The sequence below is a fragment of the Eublepharis macularius genome, chromosome 8 (genome assembly GCF_028583425.1).
Source record: "Eublepharis macularius isolate TG4126 chromosome 8, MPM_Emac_v1.0, whole genome shotgun sequence".
In the NCBI taxonomy this organism is placed as follows: domain Eukaryota; kingdom Metazoa; phylum Chordata; class Lepidosauria; order Squamata; family Eublepharidae; genus Eublepharis; species Eublepharis macularius.
Window position 1 is genome coordinate 76,082,650 of NC_072797.1, and position 22,480 is coordinate 76,105,129.

The window sequence follows — 22,480 nt, forward strand, 5'->3', positions numbered from 1 at the left end:
TAGCATTCTCAATAAAGAAAAATTTGAAAGAATTTCAGCTGTATAGTCTAATTCCCTAGTCAGCACAGAAATGTTCCTTGCAGCATCCAGGGTTACAAGATAGATTTTTTTTAGAATATTTGCATGTGGGAATCGCAAGAGATATGAGAAGAGAGATCAAACCCAGGATGAATCAAACAACCAAGGAAAAACAGTCTCCTACAGGAAAAGTGTTTTTGCCATATATCAAAGGAATTACTGATCAGATGGGAAAGCTTATGGAAAAGCATAACCTTCAAGCAGTATTCAGACCCACCCGAAAAATACAACAGATGCTACGATCAGCAAAAGACAGTAGAGACCCCCTCACCTCTGCAGGAGTATACCGTATACCCTGCAGCTGTGGACAAGTTTACATCGGGACCACAAAGCGTAGCATCCAGACAAGAATAAAAGAACATGAAAGACACTGCAGACTTGGACAACCTGAAAAATCAGCAGTGGCTGAACATAGCCTAACTCAAACAGGGCACAGAATCTTATTCCAGGACACCAAAATACTGGACAACACTTCCAACTACTTTGTCAGACTACACAGGGAAGCCATCGAAATTCACAAGCATAAGCAAAACTTCAACAGGAAAGACGAAACCTTAAGAATGAACAGAGCATGGTTTCCAGTTCTGAAAAACACCAGGCTAACAAAACACTCCACACCCGACAATAGCCCTGCAGAGAAGATTAGCACATCAAGTACCAATCCATATGCAAAAGAACCTCCTCAGGATACAGTGAAGCCTCCCGCCATTAGCATTCCACACCCTGGGAAACTCTTACAGGATGACTCAGCTCAACCCCACCCCTCCTGAGTAGATAAAAATGACCTGCCAACATCTTTTTCCACACTGTGACACTGAGAGATCTCTGTCTTTTGGTGCTACACCTCTGAAGATGCCAGCCACAGCTGCTGGCGAAATGTCAGGAACTACAATGCCAAGACCACGGCAATACAGCCCGGAAAACCCACAACAACCATAGAGAGATACAGTGTTTAAGAGAAGGAGCTGACAAATTGATGGAGGAAATAGAGGCCTCAAGGGTATGTACATTAGCTTCATTTACAAAGACAACCGTGACACAAAGAAAATTAAAACCTCCCTGAAGAGTGGTCATCTTATAGATCACAAAATCCATAAATTTTGGATTGGTGACATCTTTTTTTTTTTAAAGTAGCACTGGACTGATGCTTAAAGAATATACCTCTCTTAAAAATTTGTGATGATAAACATATTGTAGGATTAGAAAAAAGTAATGTGGTTTGGTTCACATCAGGTCTCTTCTTTATAGAGAAGAAAAAAACATAAATTTGGACTAGTCAGTCTCTGATTGTGATCTATTACATATAAAGCAGCACCATCTGGCATCATCTGAATTAGCTTCTGTATTCCTATAAATTGTACTATTTGAATCCAGATAGTCCATTACATCTAGACTTGCTTCCATTACAAGTGTGTGGTTTATGAATTAAGGCCATCAGTTAAGATAACTCGTGGATCAAGTATCGACTCAAGGGAGAGCAATGACTCCTTTTTGGCTTCCGCTCACTTTTATCCTGACCTTTCAAAAGGAAACTACACTTCTATAGAGAAATGTTAATTTAGTTTTTAAAGCCAAGTATAAATTTATGGATGTGAACTTGCAGGCCATTTCCAGCTTGGCAGATAAGAAATAGACCAAATGGTGTAATCTACTAAAAAAAAGTGTAAATCCAGCAGAGAATTTGGAAGGCCAATAATAGGCTACATTGTTAGCTGGTTCTTTCTAGTTTATTTTCTTGAATGATTAATTACTAGTAAAAATCTTGACTGAATTCAAAAGGCTTTGCCCTAGAGTCTGCTTTTCTGCTTGATATTTCTGTAAAGGGTAACAGCGTGAGCATTCTTGATATATATAATTGAACGGAAAACAGAGTTGTGGATTCATACGGACACTTCCTGATTATCCTTCCCATGACTCTGTAGAGACTTATCTCTGTTCTCTCACCATGATGTGACAATGTTACATGTTGTTACGATCTTTACTTTCCTTGGGGTAGATGTTTCTTTTAATCTTTCCCCTTACACCCTCTGGGTAGTTGGCTGCCACCAGGAATATATTATTCCAAGATATTTAAATTTTCCCTTTTGGTAACGTTCCTAAACGTCAGGCTCCTTCGTGGTTCTATGTGGCCCTGAGGATAGGAATGGGATATAACAATGACAGCTACTCTGGGATATAACAAAACAAAATAAATGTTTATTTTTCAAGAACCATATTGGTTTCATAAACGTAGTTCTTGGTTCTTAAAGTTACTTCCTATAAACTCATTCACACAGATCTCTTCTAAGGCTTCACACACAGTTAGCCTTTTTCTCTAACTCAATATTTGTCTCACAGAAATGCTTAAAACTCCTCAGGCAGCACACAGCTAGCCTGCTTTCCTCTGACTCCTATTCACAGAAATATTAAACCTGCTCAGGCAGCACACAGCTGGCCTCTCTTTCCCTGACTGAGTGTCCTTTCACAAACATGCTCAGTTCAGGTTCCACACAGGTTATATTTCTCTCATGAATATTTCAATATACTCAGGCAGCACACAGCTAGCCTGCTTTCTTCTGACTGAAACCTTTCTCTCTCTCTCCCAGTCTAAACTGCATTCACTCCGCCCACAATCTCAGTCAACCAATCATATCGCTCACTCATTCCTCTCTTTCACCCCCACTCTTCACCTAGCTCAAACCAAGCATTTAAAGACACATGCACCCATTTCTTGAAGTCATTACACATGTGTTCACAGTTTTCTGTGAATCACTAAAAAGTCTGTGGATGTATTGCCATTTGCATTATAAGAAAGACCAACACTGAACTATATCAGTCATTTTTTAAAAATTTCATCTTTATCATGAACGCCATAATTGGGAGATTTTTGTAAAGTAGTGGATAAGAGACTGAGTTACAAGTCAGAAAGGTCATGGTATGAATCTCATGCCTGCCATGAGTGCACTAGGTAGATCTTGGTAAGCCATCTTTCTCCATTCCCCCCTTCCTACCTGCAAATGGAGATAAAAATATTTATCTGCTTTACAAGGGACTACAACTAGATTATGTCTGTGAAACACTGTACATTTGAGAGTGCTATACAGTTTATTACTACTACAGATGTTGCATGTGGCAAAAAGAATGGTCCATCATTAATGCCTCAAGCATGTTATTTGTTTCTTAACAATTCTGCTAATGGCAATCATAACAGGATCTACTTACACCACATATTTTAGGCCTACAATCAGCAAGCAAGTCATGGAATCCTTGAGATTAGAGATGGGCACGGACCGGCATTTGCCTACGGACCGCCGGTTCAGGGTTCGTGGGCTTCCACGGACCACGGTCCATGAACTTTTAATGGACCAGGCCCGGTTCGAGAACCGGTTCGAGTCAGAAAAGGCCTTGGTTTTCCCACAGATTTTCACTTCAGGCAACTTTCCCCACCAAAGGTTCTCATGTAATGCTCCTCAATTATCACTTTTCCAAAGAGACAAACAACAACTTCCCCTCCCCTATTCTGACTGACCCTTACCCACCCTTGGGGGAAGGAGAGAGACTTGTGCTCCTGTCCAGGAGAGGTGGCTGCCCACAAAGCCCACCTACATGGGGCTGCATCAACAAGAGATGCCCTCCCCGGGGGCAGGGAGACCAACTCTCCATGATGGGAAATGAATGGATGTACTTGAGTGAAAGCCAACTCCGCAACAGGATCATGTAGCAATTCAAAGGCCCCTTGCTGGAATGGAAGGCACGGCAGGGATGGAAAGGATGTCTTGCACACCTTGAGGGAAGGAAAATTATGCTACCCTGTTCAGAGGGAGCCTCTTTGGGCAGTGGACGAGTTCCACCTTAGTGACGTGGTGTGTCAGCTTGCTGAACGTGATGCAGTCCATCAAGGAAGCTCATCATGTGCCTTAGACTGTTTTGTCAGCATACAAATCATATCAAGAAAAAGAGGAGGTACTTAGAAGGTGCCAGGGACAGGGCTTGTCATTGGGAGGAGGATAATATATGTTTGTAAAGCTCAGTCATCATGTGCCTTACACTGTTTCGTCAATATACAAATACAAATCCACTATTTAGGGAGTTAAAAAGGCTTAGAAAGAAGTGAAGCAGACAGAGCCCCCCAAAACCTGCTGCTAGTGGTTCTAGGGTGAGTGTTTCACAGAGGCCAGTAGCAGTTTTCCCCCTGCACCTCAAAAGCCAGGCTGGAAATATCCCCCCAAGTCACCCACTATTTAGGGAGTGAAAAAGGCTTAGAAAGAAGTGAAGCAGACAGAGCCCCCCAAAACCTGCTGCCAGTGGTTCTAGGGTGGGTGTTTCACAGAGGCCAGCAGCAGTTTTCCCCCTGCACCTCAAAAGCCAGGCTGGAAATATCCCCCCAAGTCACCCACTATTTAGGGAGTGAAAGGCTTTGAAAGGAGTGAAGCAGAGAGCCCCCCAAAGCGAGCAGCCGGTCACCAGAGAGTAGGTGTTTCACAGAGGCCAGTAGCAGTTTTCCCCCTGCACCTCAAAAGCCAGGCTGGTAATGTCCCCCCAAGTCCCCCACTAAAAAGGCTTTGAAAGGAGTGAAGCAGAGAGAGCCCCCCAAAACGTGCTGCCGGTCATCAGAGAGTGGGTGTTTCACAGAGCCTAATAGCAGTCTTCCTCCCCTTGCATCTCATCAGCAGCCAAAAAAAAACGTGGGGGAATGAAGGCAAGAACTCAAGCAGACAACACCCAAAGCTGCCTTGCACCCACTGTGAGTCTGTGAGTGGGGTGGCATCACAGCACAATAGAACCCACCAGCAACCCAGGAAAAAGGAAGAGATTGGGGGGGGGGATTAAGTCCGAGAAGAACCCAAGGACTCAAAACGCAGAAAGAAATCAGAGTAACCCAATAGTGCAGTAAAAGGTTTTTTTAAAAAGTGCTCTAGAATAGAAACGAGGAGAAAAAAATTAAACAGGAATGGTGAAAAGAGAAAGCTCTCTTGCACCAGAAGCCCCAAAGCCCCAAGGCACAAGCCGCGCTCTCACAAAAAAAAAAAACCTTCCCCACAGCAAGCAGTTGCTAAGCTAACTTGTGTCCCTGCGCCAGCAAAATGGAGCAGAGTTTCGCGTGCTGTGTCTTTTAAGCAGAATGGCTGGTGATCTCTGGCTGACAGAGCTGCCAATCAAGGTTTCCTGGGCTAAGACTGGTGTGGTCCAAACGGGGAAGGTGGCTCCACACCGCTGCCGAGGAAATTGTTTGAGCGGGAATCCTGGCATGACGGGCCAACGGACACACGGACAGAAAGCCCCAATGTTCGGCAGTTTTGTAAGAAAAACACGCGCCCACGGGCCACATGTTCGCGAAGGACGAACTGGGTAAGTTCGTGACGAAATTAGGTCCATTATGCGGACTGTGCCCATCTCTACTTGAGATGAATCTGCCAAACAGACAGATTATTACAGACCATAATATTCACAGATGTAACATAAATTGTTACAATTAAGGTAAACCTTTCATGTGGGTTAATAATAAAATCTTGGAAAATCATTTTTTAAAAAACAAATTAAAAAGAAAAGATGTTTTGATTTGATTGCAGTGGTTACTCTGGCTGCTAGCATAAAGCAACATCATTGTTGAATGCATTAAATGAAGCTAAACTAGCACTAAGCAAAACATCTTTTCTTAAAATGGAAGGCAAATGCTTCAAGTAGGGTTGCCAGGTCCCCTTACATTCTTGGCAGGAGGTGGGACCTGGCACTTACCTTTTTTCAGTGTTCCAAGATGATGCAATAACATCACTTCCAGGAAGTGACATCATCACGCATGAGCCGGGAGCTCTTCTGCACTTTGCAGTGGGCTGATTTGGGACCCAAACTGCCAATTCAGCCGCTTTTGGGTCCCAAGTCAGTCTGCTGCAAAGTGCAGAAGTACTCCTGAGCGGCACAACATCTCTCCCAGGAATGATATCATCATGCTGCCCCAAGAGTGAGCCCAGGAGGCCCATTCCCCTAACTTTTCCCTCTAGGTGAATGATGGTGGGGGATGGAGGGTGGGAGCAAGGGAATTCCTGCCCCCAGCCAGGGGACCTGGGATTCCCTAGCTTCAAGCTATATAGCTACTCTTATAGAATGTATTAGTAAAGTACTTTTAGTTATAGTCTTTGAATCTCTCTTCATTAATCTGTGTTATTTTCCACAGACAATTTAACAACTGGACCTTGTATGAAAAATTACAAATTGGAACAAAAAATCTCTGTGAAAAAGAAAAAAATTAGAAGTATGGGATTCTAACACTTAGATGTCTTGCAAAGCTTCAGAATATAAAATACTTTTAACAACACTTTGTATTTTAACTTCAGTTCATTTATTTGTGTCAGCCATGTTACCATGTTTTTTTAAAAGTAGAGTTGCTTAGAGAACGATACATAAAAATAATTGAAATACCAAAATATTTGAAATAATAGTAATTGAAATTCCAAAATAATTACATCATGTTGGTCTGCAGCACAGGAAATAGAAAGGTTTTTCATAAACTATTTCCTCGATCCTGCAATTTTCTAGGCCTCTGTAAAATTTATAAATAAATAATTCAATATATGAATAAATTCTTGGGTCAGTAGAAGGGGCAGTAAAGAGTATAATGCATCCAATCCTTGATTACATGCTTATTCTTTTTATTATTAGTCTTGTATTTCTTAATATGCCACAGGAAACAATTGGAAGCATAATTTAAGGAGAGACCATTTTGGCCCTCGTCATTGCAATGCATGCTTTGGAGCAAACAGAACAATCTCATTTTTGCCAAATTTCTGTCTCAGCTGTATATAATAACCACACAACACTCTTTTCACAAAGATACAACTGCATTTAACAAAACAACCTTTAATAATATAACAGAATATTAAGAAATAAGCTGAAACGTTGTTCCTAAAGGATAGTGCTAGAGATGGATATGAAGTGTACAAAAGAAATCACAAACATTTTTGTTTTAAAAAGTCTTCAACTTTACACAGTTGGCATGAGGACATCTTTACTTCCTTGTCACTCGGAAAGAGGCCACCATGTGATTCCACCTGTTAGCCCTGGCAGATTGAGTAACAATCTGCCATATTAGGCAAACAGAAGTCTGGTCATCGGCAGTCTGAATTGCTTAGACCAAACTCCATTGTCTCCTTATATCATCTAATTATTGATAAGCTAGTAGGTCCTTTTCACTATTTGAATTAGTGGCATAAACTACAGTAGACCATGGGCCATCAGCTCCCTCCTCTAGAGCTACTGTCTGGAGGAGAGGGTACTTGACTGGTTGCCTCAGAACCTAATTCAAGATTCCTGGAAAGTTGCTAAATCATGTCTTGAAAGCAGTGCTCTACTCCCCATTAGGGTTGCCAAGTACCCTTACCCTCCTGATGGGGGTGGGGGGGACTCGGTACACACTTTGGCATGCTTCACACTTTTAGAATCAGCCACTTGGGGCTTAAATCAGCCCCTGCGTAGTGTGGGAGAACTCCTGTATGAAGTGCAATGAGGTCACTTCAGGAAGTGACATGATTGTGCCCCACCAGGAGCGTGCCCACTGTGCTCCTGTCCGGGGTTGCCTGCTAATGATTGCAGAGTGGCTTGCAATCAATCAGCAGGCAATGGGGCAAACCACCAGGAGTTTGCTTGCCACTGGCAGTCACCTCGGAGGTCTACTCCCCATGCATGCCGTACAGCATGCAAAACCTGCTAAGTTCTGTAAACCTGACACTGACAATATCTCCAGATCATTTCATACCTCTTGGGACAGAGGAGAGTAGATGGTAATTGACCTGAGACATAATGTCCCCCCTCCCAACAACCCTTGATTGCCTTTGCAACCCGGATTTTTCTATCTATTCCTTGCTTGCTACTAGCAGGGGAGAAACATAATGACATAATACATTAATTGGCTGGTTAAACATGTTGTTGCAATTTCAAAGCAGGGAGATGGGAATGCAAAACAAAACAGTTCCACCAGTGATCTGTGGCTACCCTAAAATACTGCACTAAGAATCTCCATAGGGCTCTGACATTGTACTAACATTATTTGCATGGACTCTAGGTTGCTCATCTGTACAATGGAGTAGTGATTGGGAGGGCAGGCCCCTCTAGGATGCCCTTGAGTTTCTTCAGAGGATTTCCACAAACAAGGCAAAATGTCCATTTGAGAGTTCTATTTAGCTTGACTAAAATGAAATTCAGTATGGTAGATGGCTTTATGCTGACAAGAGAAGTCAAGTTAGTTACACTACATTTGTTTACAGTTAATATGAACTTGTTAGGTAATGCATCAGTTTCAAATAAAGTTGTGGTCCTTGCAGCATTTTGTGCCTATGTCCATGTTGCATGTTTTCATGCTCTATTGTTCATGAACATTCTGTTTTGCAAATTGTTTGTGGATTCAGACAGAGTTACCGGTGTTCTGGAAGTTCAAGGTTAAAGAAATGTTTATGAAAAACTAGTCATGGTTAAATAATTAACCACATGGGGGCTGCAGAAAAAAAAGGAGAGAATTTAACACTTGTTCATTTCTGGGGCTGTGCATTCTTATGAAGTGCAGAGTGGTTTATACAGACGTCACAGATTCATACCACCGTATAAGAAGCTAAGCATGTTTAAAAGGTCAACATTTTACACATCTCCTCTCAGAACCAAACCAAATGTGATGACAGGAATTCCATGAATAGACCTTCCAGAATGTGTTTTTTTCCCTTAACAGGTGTGCTAAAGCTTGATTCAGATCAGAACCACGGTGCAAGGAAAGGTAGCGTTTCTCTTTTCAATGTTGTCCTGACCTTAAATGACCACGTGAAGCTGCTATTTGCTCCACTGAGCAAATGTTTCGGTGAGAAAGGCAGACTATAAATCACATAAATAAAAAGAGATATAGATATAGATATAGATATAGATATAGATATAGATATAGATATAGATATAGATATAGATATAGATATAGATAAGGGAACTCATATTGGTCCTTGTGTGTTTTCACAATGGGGCAAACTGTAGCTCTGTAGGGATGTTTCAAGTTGGGAAGCGATGACGGGGGAAATGATGTGGGGGGATAAACTTAGCCCAAATACTCCAGTCCAAATCCAAACTATGCCCATTCACACCTATTATTTATTTATTTTATTGATTTTGGGAGCGCCATCATGGAACTTGCAGCATCACTTATGCTTTTGCCCGGAGTGATAATGACTTTATCTTCATTCTCTTTTTTGTTAATATAATCTATTTCTCTTGAATTACATAGTATCAATTTATTGTGGCAGAACACAGTCTAGATTGTCAAGATTTATTTTCCCTTACACAAGCAGTTGTTACATACAGGGTATGTTCTTTATATATATATATATGTGTGTGTGTGTGTGTGTGTGTGTGTGTGTGTGTGTGTTCTGAACACTGAGTTTTAAAATGATTAAAGGGGTGGCAATGAACTATGCACATTGAAGTCAATTGGTTTAGAACATTGTAACTCCATTTAGGTTTATACTGTAAGAGATGGGAAAAGGTAACCTTTGAACTAATGTTTCATATGCAAAAATGATTAACACAAAAATTTTACATTGGTTCCACATCATTTTACCCTATATTTTCTTTTAAGAATGCTTTGAAAATACTTAGAAATGTATCACCTATTTAGTAATTCTCTCATGTGTATATATCATTTTTTTCAGGATTAAAAAAATACCAAAAAAATAGTAAAACTGAAAACTACGAAAAAAATTACCAGAACTTCACAATTATATCTTTGCAAATGTGCTTAAATCTTGCACAGCTACCTTCTGTTATAACTTCTGAAAGTTTTATACAAGATAATCCAGTCATTTCAATAGCAACAAAGTCAGCAATAAAGCCACTACAGAGAAAAAACAAGCCGTGCTTCATTAAATCAGAGAATCTTTTCATGGAACATCCTATTCTTCATGGAAACAGCTCTAATGAAAAAAATGTTGCGTAAACATCATAAAACTCTGCCAAATGTTGGGAAAGCCCCTGCTAATATGTCCACCTCATGTTTAAAACAGGCCACAACATCCATTGTGTCAGATCCTCTCATACTTTCACAAGAAAGAGCAGGTTTACATTCTACTATTAAAATAAGCCCTGCAAAAAAGAGGCCAGAGACGGTTCTAATATCAAAACGGTCAAGCACTGGAGCTATGTCTCAGGACCAATGGGATCGGCCAGTTATTCCACCAAGAAGACCTGGCTTCAGGGTGTGCTATATCTGTGGCAAGGAGTTTGGGTCACAGTCTCTTCCTATCCATGAGCCAAAATGCTTGGAGAAGTGGCACATTGAAAATGACAAGTTACCAAAGCATCTCAGACGACAAGAGCCCATTAAACCTCAGGCTCTTTCAGGAGGTTCTTACAATATCAAGGCTGGAAACAGATTACCTTTTCAAGGTAATCAAGATCAACTCCTGCCCTGTGAAAACTGTGGTTGCACTTTTCTTCCAGATCCTCTACTTGTTCACCAACAGAGCTGTAAAGCAAAGTCCAGCCCAGGGACTTCAAGCTTCAGTCCCACTAAATCTTCTAGATCTTCAGGCTCTGGGGCTACATCAGTGTTTCCAGACAAGGTAAATGAGAATGTTGAAGTGGCACAATTGTTTCCATGAGCAAACTCTAGGATACCATTCTGCTCCCATTGAAATTAATGGTAAAATGTTCACTGATGATTTCAATCAATCTAGCTTCTCATTCCGGAGATTACAAAATGTGTGATTTCCAGGCTAATCCTCATGTTCTTGTGAATAAATTTAATTAGAGATGTATAGGCAAATTATGCACTATCTAGCTTGTATAAAGCAAATATTTGACATTTATTTTGCAGTGGTTGTAGCAACTGAACTAACATGAACTACAATATTATTTTGAAACATATTAGAGATTTTGAACTTTAAATAGCTATGTTAACTATGTGTCAGTTTAAGGCCAGCAATACAAAATTCAAGCTAAATGTAAGTAAACCAATGGCACAGATTTTCCTCTCTCATGGAAGAAGCTAAATTAATGGGAAATACTAGGGCTTCCCAAATATGTGATTTCTGCTTGTGATGGGACTCACACAAATCCTTTCCGTGTGACTGTGATGACTGTGTACCCTACCTTAGTTTAATAGATAGGTAGTGGAGCTGAACAGATGCTCATGGTTCTTTTTCTCCTGCAGGATCTGCAAAGAATCCCTCACCTCAACTTTCCCTCTAATTGGCATTCAAGGAAACTCTGTTGAGCAAAATCTCTCTTGAGTACCCTGTAGGGGGGAAAGAGCTGTGAGCATCTGCTCAACTCAATGAGCTCATCTACCTAAATCAAGAATTGTTTTATAGGTTGAATTTAGGCTCTGTTCACATATACAAAATTGAAAAGCATTAGATACTTTCGTAGAGTCTATCCGGCAAGATGAACCTTATATTTGCAAGATTTATGTACAGGATTCTGTTCCTTGCATCCTGAACAGTGAATTCAGGGGACTGTGTCTCAGATATTCTGTTATGCTTGTATTTCTTGGTTCCATAGGGAAACAATGCGGAGAGGGCTGGACAGTGGTAATTTTTTACCAAACAAACAGTTTGTGACTAGGTCATGAAATCTACTTTTGACAAAAGTATGAGTTCCCTTTACAAGGCCGGTTTATGACCTGATGAGGCCCTAAACTGCCAGTTTAAGAGAGCCTATACAATATATATATATTATTTATGTCATTTATGGTCCTCCTTTCTCACTGAGACTCAAGTTGGATTACACAGTGTGAGAGCAGTACAGTCAGTAGTACAGTCTTGTACAGTAGTACAGTCAAGGACAATTTCATAAACAATGCCGTAGGGTAAATAAACACAAGTTTACAAAGACATAACTTTAGCAACATTCCAACATAGAGTGGAAGAAATGCTGAAACAGAACATAAGCAATTTTAGTCTGACATAGAAGAACATATTTAAAGCAACAGATAGTACGTAAGGCAACATAGTGGTGAAGTCTATGGTCTCTAAATCATTAGTGGAGCATCTGAGACCCTTCCCTACAATACAAAAGACTTTTTGAATAATTTGGTTTTGCATCATTTGCGGAAAGCCAGGAGAGTGGGGGCTCTCCTGACCTCCTCATGCAGGATGTTCCACAGGGTACGGGCCACCATAGAGAAAGCCCATGTACGGACTGCTGTTGATTTTGTCCATGTGCAGGGTGGCACCTGCAGGAGATCCTGTTCAAATAAGCAAAGCTGCCGTGAAGCAATATAGGGAGGGAGGCGGTCCTGTAGGTATGCCAAAATAAGGCCATGAAGAACTTTGTATGTGATAACCAATACCTTGAACTGAGCACGGTAACTGATAGGTAGCCAGTGGTGTGACTGCAGAATGAGATGATGTTCATGCTCCTACTCGCTCCTGATAACAGTTGTGCCACAGTATTTTGCACCAATTGGAGTCTTCTAGTTAACTTAGATGGGAGATCTATGTATAGTTCATTACAGAAGTCAAGTCTTGATGTTACCATAGCATGGATCCAGGTGACCAGGTCAGCCACGTTGAGGTAAGAAGCCAGGTAGTAGCACTGGATCCAATATAGTAACATTGCATCCAGTATAACCCCTAGGGTCTAAACAGAGTCTGCAAGGGTCAAATGAACTCCATCAAAATAATACTTTATTATTATCCTCACAGAAAGGACACTGAAAATATCAGTATGAAAGATTCATAACTGCATGTGAACAAATACACATAGAAAATGTATAATCTAATCTCTTATATTGTGAGCCCCTAAACTAGTTAATCCCTAAATCCATCTCTATGTTCTCCCAACAGAATATTATGTGGAAAAAGATGTATAAGAGAAATATGGAAGCCCCATGTAAATAGAAATATGTGTTTTTGAATAATGTCCTGTAATTTTAGATCTTACAAAGACTGATAGGAAGAGTTTATCATTTGCAAATAAAGCCATTTTTTCTGTTTTTATTTTTTGCCAACAAAAATGCATATTTGGTAGCTCTTCTTTGTGGCCCTTTTCAGTGCAAAGACTTAGGGTCCACTTGTGGAGGAATCCTCAAAGTATTCAATAAAGACCTTTTCATTGTATTGTCGAAGGCTTTCACGGCCGGAGAACGATGGTTGTTGTGGGTTTTCCGGGCTGTATTGCTGTGGTCTTGGCATTGTAGTTCCTGACGTTTCGCCAGCAGCTGTGGCTGGCATCTTCAGAGGTGTAGCACCAAAAGACAGAGATCTCTCAGTGTCACAGTGTGGAAAAGATGTAGGTCATTTGTATCTACTCAGGAGGGGTGGGGTTGAGCTGAGTCATCCTGTAAGAGTTTCCCAGGGTGTGGAATGCTAATGGAGGGAGGCTTCACTGTATCCTGAGGAGGTTCTTTTGCTTATGGATTGGTACTTGATGTGCTAATCTTCTCTGCAGGGCTATTGTCGGGGATAGAATGTTTTGTTAGCCTGGTGTTTTTCAGAACTGGAAACCATGCGCTGTTCATTCCACACCCTGGGAAACTCTTACAGGATGACTCAGCTCAACCCCACCCCTCCTGAATAGATACAAATGACCTACATCTTTTCCACACTGTTCCACTGAGAGATCTCTGTCTTTTGGTGCTACACCTCTGAAGATGCCAGCCACAGCTGCTGGCGAAATGTCAGGAACTACAATGCCAAGACCACGGCAATACAGCCCGGAAAACCCACAACAACCACCTCTTTCATTCCTTGCATTCTCTTGGTGCTACTGCCGTATGTATACTTTGTTGGCAGAGTTCAGGAAATAATCCAGTCCTCAGTTTGGAATTTGATTTCAATGAATTTATTGCAACAATTTTTGCAAAAGACAATAACTGACTGCCGGCCATTAATGCAACTTCAGAGCACAAGCCCTAACACATACTGATAGACAGCAGAGAAAGAAAAACAAGAGGTACCTTGAACTGCAAGAGAAAACATTTAGTGAACCCTAAACACTAGAGAATGCTCCACAGCACCCCTAAGGTACAAGTGGACTAAACTATTTTTCAGCAGTATTTACAGTAACTAGATTCTTAGTAGATTGTCACCTCTCCAACACCCTTCTGGATTATAGTAATCAGAATTTATCTGCCATAGGCATTTCCTTCTAAGCTTTTCTCTATTGCTTTTCTCTGAATCTCTTTAGTTGGTTAACAAACTTCTTTAAAGGCAAGCATGCAAAATACAAAATTTTAGTTGGTTCATTTTGTAGTTATATCTGCCAACCATTTGTCTATCTAGGACATTTTAATTCCTTTCTTCCTATAAGCAGCTCAGGGCAACATAAATGGCTCTTGTTTCTCCATTTTATCCTCACAACAACCCTATGAGGCAGATTAGGTTGACAGTGACTTGGCCCTAGAGTGGAGATTTAACCTCTGGTCTCCCAGATCTTAGTCTGACATTGTAAGCACTAAACAACACTAGCAGAGTGCCTCACTCTGCAGATCTAGGGTTGCCACAGGTCCCTCTCCCCTCCTGTCAGGAGGGTAGACTTCCCTGTACTTACCTCGTGTCGGGCATGAGGTTTCCCCAGGGCAGACACAGTGATGTCACTTCCAGAAGTGATGTCACCACACTGGCTGTGCAAATGCTCCCACACTCCGCATGGGGCCTATTTGGCCTCTTTGGGGACCAAATTGCCCCCAAACAAAGCATGGGAATGCTCCTGCAGCCAGCGCAATGTCGTCACTTCCAAAAGTGAAGTTGCTGCGCCCCCAGGGAGCACATACATGGTAAATGTTCCCTGGGTACTTGCCGGTGGCGGGCAACCTCTGTGGGGCTTGCTACCTCCTGCTGATTGCTGGGTGATCACTAAGTGATCACCAGGCAAGGAGGAGAATCCCCGGGAGTTTGCCTGCCATTGGCGGGCACCTAGAACCTTATGCAGATCAGATAGCTTTCTTTGCTCTTCTACACATAGTAAAAAAAAGTCTGTGATGGCATGGAGAAAATTACCAAATACGAATTGCACATGAATCAGAGGTCAACCCAGGAGATGGGAGGCAGGGTGACTGCTACTTACCTCCTGCATCCACCCATCATGCCAGAAAATGACGCCATTTCTGGTGTGATATAGAAACAACAGGTTGCACTGGAGGCTGATTCTCCACGTTTTTTAAAAAAGAGGATTGCCCCTTGGCATGATCCATCACTTCCACATCGTGCTTGAAATGATACCATTTTCTAGTGTGATTGGTCAGTATGCACACACTTTGCACCCATGCCTCTGGCCTTTCCAGGTGCCTTTCCCCCCTCCTGGCTAGGTGAGCATTGGTGGGGAAAAGAGGCTAACGGAGGCTGGGGACTAATATAAATTGGTTAAAGATGGCATTGCTCTGACATGTGTCCAGAAACCATCTTTCTGGAACATGTTTCAAAATTGGGTTGAGTCGGGATGGGGTTTGTTGTGACCTGAAGAAGTGTCAGGCTAATCAGAAGATTGTTTCCATGTGCAACAGTGCAATAAAAAGCAGCTGATACTGATCTTAACACATATAAAATGGTTGTGTGAACTGACCCTGATATACTACTAGTCCAAAGGTGGTGTGGTATATTACCAATTTAAACCTGCCTTAATCCTATTCAACTTTCATGGCTAGATTATAGTGACTATCAGCCTCTACCAAAATTAAAATTCCTAGAATCCTTTGAAGGCAACTCTTAGGATAAATCTATTTCAAGTAGGTTTATACATTCTGTTGGTGGGATAAATAGCAGGAGAAAGGGCAAAATACCTGTAAACAAACTGGGAAGTGCTGCTGTCCAGATCAGTGTTTCCTAAAGATGCTGCTCAACATCTCCCATCCATAAAGATATGGAGGGTGATGACTGGGGACTCATAGAAGCAGGAACAGTATGATAGAAACTGCAGCTAGTTTTCTACTAAAATTGGGGCTAAACATATAGAGGACAGATGGCAATAATATAGAGAGGGAAAGAAATCTGAACCCTATTTCCCAAGTAAATCTTGACCAGATTACCAGAAAACAGTACTTAAACTAGTGGTGGACTTCTACTCTCTGAAGATCAGAGCAGTGATGATAGACCATAATGTTATAACAGCCCATAAATGTTTAATATGTTTTACACGAAGACCTTTGGTCTCAAGAATCCTCAGTAAAGGTAGCTGTTTTCCCTATATGACTATGAAGCTGTATGGTCTTGGGCCATTCTCTGTGTCTTAATCTAACCTACCTCACCAGGGCTGTATTATTCATAAGGCTGACTAGGCTGAAGTCTAGGGGCCTTGCAAGGACTAGGGGCCTATCAATTTTTTTTGCTGAGGCACACCCCCACATAAATTACAATTAATTGATTCTATTATATAACCTCTATTAATAAGATAATTAACTGCTTCCTTATTGAAGTGAAATAAATTGTCTCTTATATTAAAACAATTGTCCATAAACAATATATTTTTAATAAATAATAAAAAAATTATTCACTTCAAAATATTACAGTATTGAACAATCATACCCCCAAAATGTGCTTTCCTGAATTCTACTTGTGCAATAAAAATATTTTAAAAATTGTGAATAGAATTCTTCAGGAGACTCTCAAAATGGATATAGGGCTATGTACTGTGGTCTAGTACCTGCTGTACTAGCATCAGCTGTAGTGGGGTGAAAGACTGAAGTGCCAGAAAGGGCCTGAAATACCTGAAAGCCTATGGGCCTGGCCATGGGTTAATACAGCCCAGTATCTCACAGAGTTGTTGTGAGGATAAAATGAAAGAGGATGGCAGGATAAACATGTACATTTAAATATATACAGATTTGTTTAGAAAGTTCCTCTTTGCTATACAGAGCTCCAACATATGACAAATGTCCTACTTTACTGTAGGTTGTTTCTTTGAATGCTACATACAGTTTTCTTCTTGCAACCGCACTTAAAATTTTCTGGGCTATAGAACAAATCAGCTACTCTTGAGTTTGTTAGACTAAAGTTGTTGTATTATTATCCATTTGGTAATGGAATATACGGGATCATTTGGATTAACCAAGTTTGTTTGTATCTAAAGTAAACAGTCTAAACCCTCTGGCAATGCAAGTCAGTTTTGATATCCCTCTTCTTGGATCCTGCTCTGACCTGCATGTTATAAACAATATGTAGAGTAGTATTCTCAAAATCAAATGGCATCGTGTGAACGAAGAGGGCTGTACTTCTAGAGGAAATCCTGATTCAGCTTTTTATATAGTTACTGCTATCACATGCTTTAAATATCCATTTTAATACTCTTCTTTTCAACATGTGATGAAAAGTCAGTTCTGAAATTGTCAGTTATATACTGACCATCCAGTGCTGCCATCTGCTGTTTTTTGTATATTTGCTTACAAAATAAAATACATGTTATCTTCTTGTCTTTATCACTCTACATACAGGCACAGAAAAAGGTCCATAACTTGCTGTACTGTATCATTAGAAGTTGATTCAGTGATTATGGCAATTTGAAAATTATTAGAATGGATTTGTTATTAGAAGAGATAGAGTCTTTACCATATGAAGTGAAGTATTAGCTAATTGTTAGCCCAAATGCAAGTGGACTTAGAGTTAATAGATATTGTTAGAATTACTAAAGTAGATATTTTATCCGACTGTTAGTTAGTTTAAATTTAAATATATGTGGAGCTAATATAAAGTAATAGATAATAGATTTTAAGTTTATAACAATATTTTTGAAGTTAATAGATAGGGCTTAGTTGAATAAAAGAGTAAGTAAACATGAGATAAGGAGTTACAGAAAAAGGGGACAGATTGGGAATAGATTAGGCTATAGGGCTGGAAAGCTGTTGGAAGTCTTGGAAAAGGGGGGGAAAGGGTGGGGGAAAGGATAATGAGATGCTATTTGAAAGTTGTATATTAATATTCTCACCTAATAATTTTTTTTTAAAAAAAAGAAGAAGTTGATCCAGTGGATTCCATGTCCTTCCTTACCATTAAAAGAGAATAATTCTTTGATGCATATGTGCATCCTACCCTGAAATTTATATTTAAATTCCACTATAAAATTCTAGCACTGTATTTCACCTGTACCTCAGAATCATAACTTTTGTAATGTTTCCATTGTATGTGTCCTTAACAAAAATCAAATTTCAAGTGAAAGCTTGGTCTAATCAAAGTTGTGTGTAAATTGAATGAGATTTAAATAAAAATGAGGGGATCAAAAACACATGTAAAGTCAGGGGGTGAGATTCTGATGTCAAGGTAAAAAATTGTCTAACTATCCACTAGTGTAGCACATTTTCTACTGGAACAGGGAGGAAAAGCGAGATTTTGGGAGATCTAGAGGAAGCAGTTAATTGAAGTGGATTGGATCCAGCCAGCTTTACCACAGGTGAAAAAGAGAGGAGCGGGTTCCCTTGGGCACCTAAAAGGCTATGCTGGAGTTCATGGGACTTGCATGTACAAAAACCCTGTGGGACAGGAGCTGTAATAAGAAGAGGAATTGGGTGAGAGTAATACATTTTTTTTTTAAAAAAACTGGATGGTTCCAACCCACTCTGATAAAGAGTATTCTATGTCTGAGACACATGAGGAGTATATTTGCTAAAAGTACAGGATACAAGTATTTAAAATAAAATAATAAAATAATAGCACATTTAAGTTTCATTGCTTCATCAGAGCATTTGATACGGGCAGCATTTCTTAAGAGTTAAAACCAGAACAGTGGCTGAATCTAGTAACTGTACATTCCAACTTAGAAAATCTCTTGAGAAAGCATCTGCTGATTTTATTAAAACAATTTTATTTAATCATCTTCCATAATGATGAATTTGCAACAGGATTTAAAGAGGCTGGAGAATAAGATTAAAATGTATTTGTGATATTAATTTTGTTAAAGGTTAATCAGTGTTAGATAACACAAAAAATCCCAAGGAATGGCACTGGGGAAGGCTTAAGAATAACTTTTCTGAAAGATATGGTATAGAAAGAATGATGTATACAAAATTAATGTTTAGCTTAGATTTTTTGTGGTGTGCTATATCTGTGCTTGTTACCGCAAATTATATCTGCCCCCTGCCCAATATACAAGAGTGTCTATGTGCACAGGAGGAGGAAATAGCATTTAAAAAAACAAAGGCATTGGCACTGTGACTGTACAAATCCACTCTTCTTTTGAATTATTAAAAAGAAGCAGCGGGCGCGGAACTTATCTGCGCTGGCATTTGCGGGGGCTGCAGGGCGGGGAGATAAGGGCAGGACAGTCTCTCTAGGCTGGCCCAGCCCAGTCGCGCGGCCTCGAGGCAGGCTGGGCTTTGTAGTTTTAAGATGCCCAGCCAGCCAATCGGGGCAGCCGGCTGGAGGACCAATCAGGGAAGGGTGGTTTCCACCCGACCTGAGGAGGGAAGTTTTCCCTCAGGTCCTCAACAAAAGTATAAATGCTGGGCCGGCCGATCCTGTAATATCAGGCTGAGGTCCACATTATGTGTTGGCATTCTCCCAACCTGACTTTGGCATACAGTTGCCAACTCAGGACTGGAAAATTCCTGATAATGTGGGAGTCGAGCCCATGGAGAGTGGGTTTTGGAGAGAGAAAGGGCCTCAATGGGTTATAATGCAGTAAAGTCCACTGTCCAAAGCAGCCGTTTTCTCTAGAGAAACTGATCTCTGTTGTCTAGAGATCAGTTTCATTTCTGGGAGGTCTCCAGGCCCCATCTGGCTGTTGGCAACCCTATACCAACAGTCAAACCAGGAGTCAGAGGCTTCCAGCTGCCCACACAATATTTTCCTGACCTAAAGGGGTCCCAGGGGTCCCTATTTGCCCCGTTAAGGAACTACACATGAAGTGATTGCTTTTAGAAGGTTTTATTAATTTTAAAGTTTTTTTAGTAGGGCATTTTATGTGGTTTTGAAGTGTTTGATTACCTGATCATTTTGATTATGTATTATACTGACATTCGAGAGTGTTTTGATATTGTGAAGGCCAATGGCCATATACAATAAAACGAATCTGAATCTGACATGTAGTAAGGCCTGATAAATCAGTTGATTGACCTGGTACAAGGTATTCTCTTTTATTCTGGTGGAAGGAAGTATCATTGGAAAAACAATTATAATGGTGCTGATTGCTCCAGGGCCGTTTCCAGACGGCTTACCTGCACCCGGAACGTCGCGCCATGTTGTGGGGAAAACGCGAAATATCGTGTTTTCTCGCGTGAGTTTTGCGCAACGTCGCACGACGTCGTGCAAAACTCGTGCGAGAAAACGCAATATTTCGCGTTTTCCCCGCAACGTGGCGTGACGTTCCGGGTGCAGGTAAGCCGTCTGGAAACGGCCCAGCTGGGCTCTAAAAGTGATAGCAACACTCGTTTTTGTCAATTTTTATTTGTCAAAATGTCAGTATCTAAGCACCAAACACATTAAAACCAGAGCATAGGTCATATGTAAGCACAAGCTTTCTAAGGAAATTCAGAAACTTCTGTAACTTGCCTCTTGGATGCCTCAACAGGGTATTAATTGCTATATGTTTGCCAACTGTCCTGGAGAAAAAATGTCCTTTCTCTTTAAGAATGACTTAATGGGATGTTATTTAGCAGGTGATGTTATTTACCTCCATGCCAAAAAAGCATCAACTGTCCATTTCCATTCATTAAGCCTATTAAAGGGACAGGGCATTTTTCTCCAGGATTGTCAGCAACACTTTGGTCCCTTTCGCACTTACAGTTTAAAGGTAGGTAAAGGTAGTCCCCGTGCAAGCACCGAGTCATTACTGTCCCATGGGGGGACATCGCGTCACGTTTTCTTGGCAGAATGGCAAACCACCCCATTAAAACTGGGTACTCATTTTACCAAAGGAAGGATGGAAGGCTGAGTCAACCTTGAGCCGGCTACCTGAACCCGGCTTTCGCCAGGATCGAACTTAGGTTGTGAGCAGAGCTTGGGCTGCAGTACTGCCACTTACCACTCTGCACCACCGGGTAGAGTGGTAAGCGGCAGTTTAAACTGCCATTTATGAGCATTTGCCTTGATCACAATGGCTTCAGCCATGGCACTCCCATGTTCCACACTGTCCAAGGCAGTTTCAATTTGGCATCTTGTTTTTCATTTTAGACAGGCTTTGACGTCTCGGTGTAGTTTTGGACTTTCGGGGCTTTGCAATTCATGTCACCCTTTTTAAAAAAACTTTGTGCATGTGCAGTAACATTGCAATGTTGGAACCCATCCCCTCCCTGTATTTGCTGATTGGGCTGTCCTGTGCCCACTGGAGAGGCAATTGGTGACAGAGTTCTGGGGGAAAACATGTACTTTTCGCGCTTGTTCCACTCTTATTTATTTAATTTTTAAAGGCAAGCCAGGAAAAGGTGAAAATGCTGCTGCTTCATTCCTTCCCGGCCGCTTTGTTTTGCAAATGGCTGTGCAAAAGCTTGTTTTGTTTTTACTTTTTGGCATTAGCAGAAGACACTGGGAGGGAGGGAAAAGCAGCCATTTAACACTTTCCTGGCTTTTAAAGCCAGGAGTAAAAGTGCAGTAACATTACAACACAGCAACACTATAACTCATTCCTGGCTTTGAAAAAGAGTGTGTGTGCATACCCTTGAGGGAGGAAGGGAAAAGCAGCCATTTAACCCTTCTCTGGCTTTTAAAGCTAGCAGGGAATACGCAGCAAAATTCACAATTGTTCCTGGCTTTGAAAAAAAAATAAGTGAGTGCTTACATACCTGGGAGGAAGGAAGCAAATGGAGAAGCAGCCTTATGACCCGTACCTCTCTTTACTGATAAAAATGGTGGAAGAGGAGTTCAGAGAGCTGAGGAGGGTAGGAGTGGTTAATTCCACACAGACTAATCAGCTCCCAGGGAAAAGAAGAGGTGGGAGAAGAGAACCAGAAGGGGAGTATAGAGTTCCCACTGACATTAATTGGGCCAGATGTGACTTGGCAATGGCTTCAAAATAAAATATATCCACAGGGGGAAAAGTCAGGAATATCATGGGGGAAAAACAGTTCTTCTCTGCAAGTGTGCAACTCCTGCAAACATGGGAAGCAGAAGAGATACTGAAACGCTTTAAAGTGACAGTGTGAAAAGCACCTTTCTGTCCACCAAATTTCCTTTTACCACACATCACAACCCTTTCACCTGAAGAACAGCTGCCCAGTCCTGCTTCAACACCAGACGTCTGAGGAAGATTTGTTACTCACTTACTCTAGATGAATGAGAGAGCATAACAATGAATTTTGTAGGGACATTCACATTAATTTTATATTTCCCTAGGAAAACTAGTTTCTCAGATAGCCAAAGCTGTTCTGGGAGGGGCAAACAATTGTTGCCTTTTTAGTTTTAAATCCTAAATCTGCTCACTTTGAAATTATTGATAAGACTTCCTTTGGTAGCAATAATTGCTACCATATTTATCCAGAAGAATGAAATAAACAGTGTATGAAAATCCTGCATAGTATTGAATCACATGGGCAAATAAT

The 22,480-nt window shown here is 40.9% G+C and overlaps 1 protein-coding gene across 5 annotated transcripts in view; it reads left to right on the top strand.

Annotated features, from left to right (window-relative positions):
• Positions 1–22,480, top strand: part of LOC129334217 (zinc finger protein 474) — a 53,202-nt gene that overhangs the window by 14,808 nt on the left and 15,914 nt on the right. For 3 of the 5 annotated variants that reach the window (XM_054986141.1, XM_054986144.1, XM_054986145.1), the window contains exons 2-3: positions 8,771–8,815; positions 9,732–10,640. In XM_054986141.1, coding sequence (XP_054842116.1) covers positions 9,981–10,640 — 660 coding nt within the window. In that variant the 5' untranslated portion in view covers positions 8,771–8,815; positions 9,732–9,980. Of the gene's footprint in view, positions 1–8,770; positions 8,816–8,838; positions 8,897–9,731; positions 10,641–22,480 lie in introns of those variants that run through there. The other 2 variants (XM_054986143.1, XM_054986142.1) reach the window with 2 other exon arrangements.